At 43.7% G+C, this 2,119-nt stretch overlaps 1 protein-coding gene across 1 annotated transcript in view; it reads right to left on the minus strand.

Annotated features, from left to right (window-relative positions):
• Positions 1-201: 201 nt before the first annotated feature.
• PHB (prohibitin) overlaps positions 202-2,119 on the minus strand; it is a 7,213-nt gene continuing 5,295 nt past the window's right edge. Inside the window, exons 7-8 of the mRNA XM_018552721.1 lie at positions 1,411-1,506; positions 202-420 (exon numbers count right to left, since the gene is read on the minus strand). Coding sequence (XP_018408223.1) covers positions 208-420; positions 1,411-1,506 — 309 coding nt within the window. The 3' untranslated portion in view covers positions 202-207. The remainder of the gene's footprint in view (positions 421-1,410; positions 1,507-2,119) is intronic.

Raw genomic sequence — 2,119 nt, forward strand, 5'->3', positions numbered from 1 at the left:
CATCACCTCTCCGCAAAGCTAGTGTCTGATTGGTTATAACAGGTTACTACAAACTGCTGAGACTTACGCTGCAGTATTATTAAAGAAGCAGAACATTTTCTTCCCTGATCTGGTCAAATGGAGCTAGGAATATTGACATGGTCAAAGCCCTTATTGGGGACACATGGACAAATACAAATATGGGGGGGTGGGTTATACCCTGCAAGGTTACTGTGGCAGTTGCAGTAGTGTGGACTGTCCTGAGGGTAGGTATGTGACGTTACGAGAGCGGGACAATTGGTAGGCGATATCTTCGGCCGCTTCCAGCTTACGCAGTTCGATTAATCCGTCGCCAACGTCGGACAGTGATGTTGCGATAAGTTCTGCAGCCTTAGAATCTCCTTCAGCAGATATGATGGCTGCCTTTTTCTGTTGTTCAGCCTGGACAGAAGAAAGAATATAGTTCAGGAGGAGCAAACCCTTGGCAAATAATAAAGATCACAATAGAGTCTTATGACTTAATTTGAAAGGAGAACGCATTTCTGGGACAAGTGACCAAAACACTGTAAAATACAATTGCTTTTAAAATCGAAAAAAAGAGATTGAGGACACACAGTCCTCAATCTCTTTTTCTGCAGCCCTTGTTATCAATGAACAGGAATCCTCTATACCGAGTGTTCCTGTTCATTCATAACGCGAGGACAGAGTATGTTTACCATATCCACAATCATGAATGAACAGGAAGTGAGGTAGATCACTTCCCACACATTCATAATTGAGGATATAGTAAACATACCATGTCCTCAATTATCTACAAACACTCAGAGATCACTCAGTGTTTGTACTCTCTCTGCCCCCACACCACTCTGTGACATGACAAGAGGGTGAGCAATGCGGGGGGGGGGAAGACGACGGCCGCTCACAGCACTCTCCTCCTTTAACAGTTTCCCTCCGCCCTGCTGGGACGCAGAGCAGCACATGAATACACAGATGCACCGCTATATCTGCAGAAAAATTGCACTTTTGGCATTTTGCCAAAAGGAGATGTTGTGGGCATCCATGCAGGACAAAGCCACAGGTTTACTTTAAAAGGTCTTCCCTCACAGCACATATTCAGCTATGCTTTGATTCCCCTCTAAAACCAATACTTTCAGGTATGGAGGTGTGTGTGAGTTACCTATATGACAGCACTGGGCTAATCATCACATAGCTTATGTGAGCAATGGTGTCTCATAATTTACACAGCACTTGGCTTTTACTCTTGGCAGCTAAAACACAGGGGAATGAAAGGAAGGCAGGTATACAAGTCTGTGGAGGTCTGCAAGGGCAAAGCACAGATTCACTTTAAACAACAAAGAAGACTTGATGTTCACCTCCTTGGTTCTACCAAAATCTAGAGACCCAGACTCCATATAGATCCATTCACTTTACCTTCTCCACGATAAACCTGGCTCTTTCTGCTTCCTGCTGGGATACTTGTTTAGCTTCCACGGCTTGTGTGAACTCCTTACCGAATGTCAAGTGTGTCTACATGAAGAAGGGAAAGACACAACTGTTACCACAATTAGACCCTTGTCACTTGAGCAGGAAAATAAAAACAAAAATCTAAGAAAACCCACTTCCTATCAAAGAGGTGTATACGGTAAAGAAGCATCATAGTGTATACTGTGTACTTCCCTGTACATTATACAGACCAAACACTCTCTAGCTTGTCTTCCAAGCAAAGTGACTACTGAAAAGCACATAACATATGCAAGCCTTAAAGTGTACGTAAACCCGAACAATTAAAATTCCTTAACTTGGTCCTTTCTGGTCTGTTAAATATCCCTCTTTCCAGGGCCAGATTAAGATAGGGGCTACTGGAGCACTAGCTCCAGGCCCACCACTGAAAATAGGCCCGGCCAGCTCGGATCTGGGCTGAACACCCTGGCGGCTCTCTAATCAGGTATATTAGGAGTGAGTGGCCACCTTATTAGAGAGCTGCCTCTGCTGCCCAACAGTACCAGGCACATGATGCTCTTAATCCGGCCCTGCCTCTTTCCATTATGCAGGAGAACAAAAAGGGATTTCCAGTTTTTCAGTGAATACCATGTAGGTTATCTATATGAAAAAATAAATTATAAATAAAATAAGATAGAAT

Source organism: Nanorana parkeri, unplaced genomic scaffold, assembly GCF_000935625.1.
Source record: "Nanorana parkeri isolate BGI_ZX_2015 unplaced genomic scaffold, ASM93562v1 scaffold96, whole genome shotgun sequence".
NCBI classification, from domain to species: Eukaryota; Metazoa; Chordata; class Amphibia; order Anura; family Dicroglossidae; genus Nanorana; species Nanorana parkeri.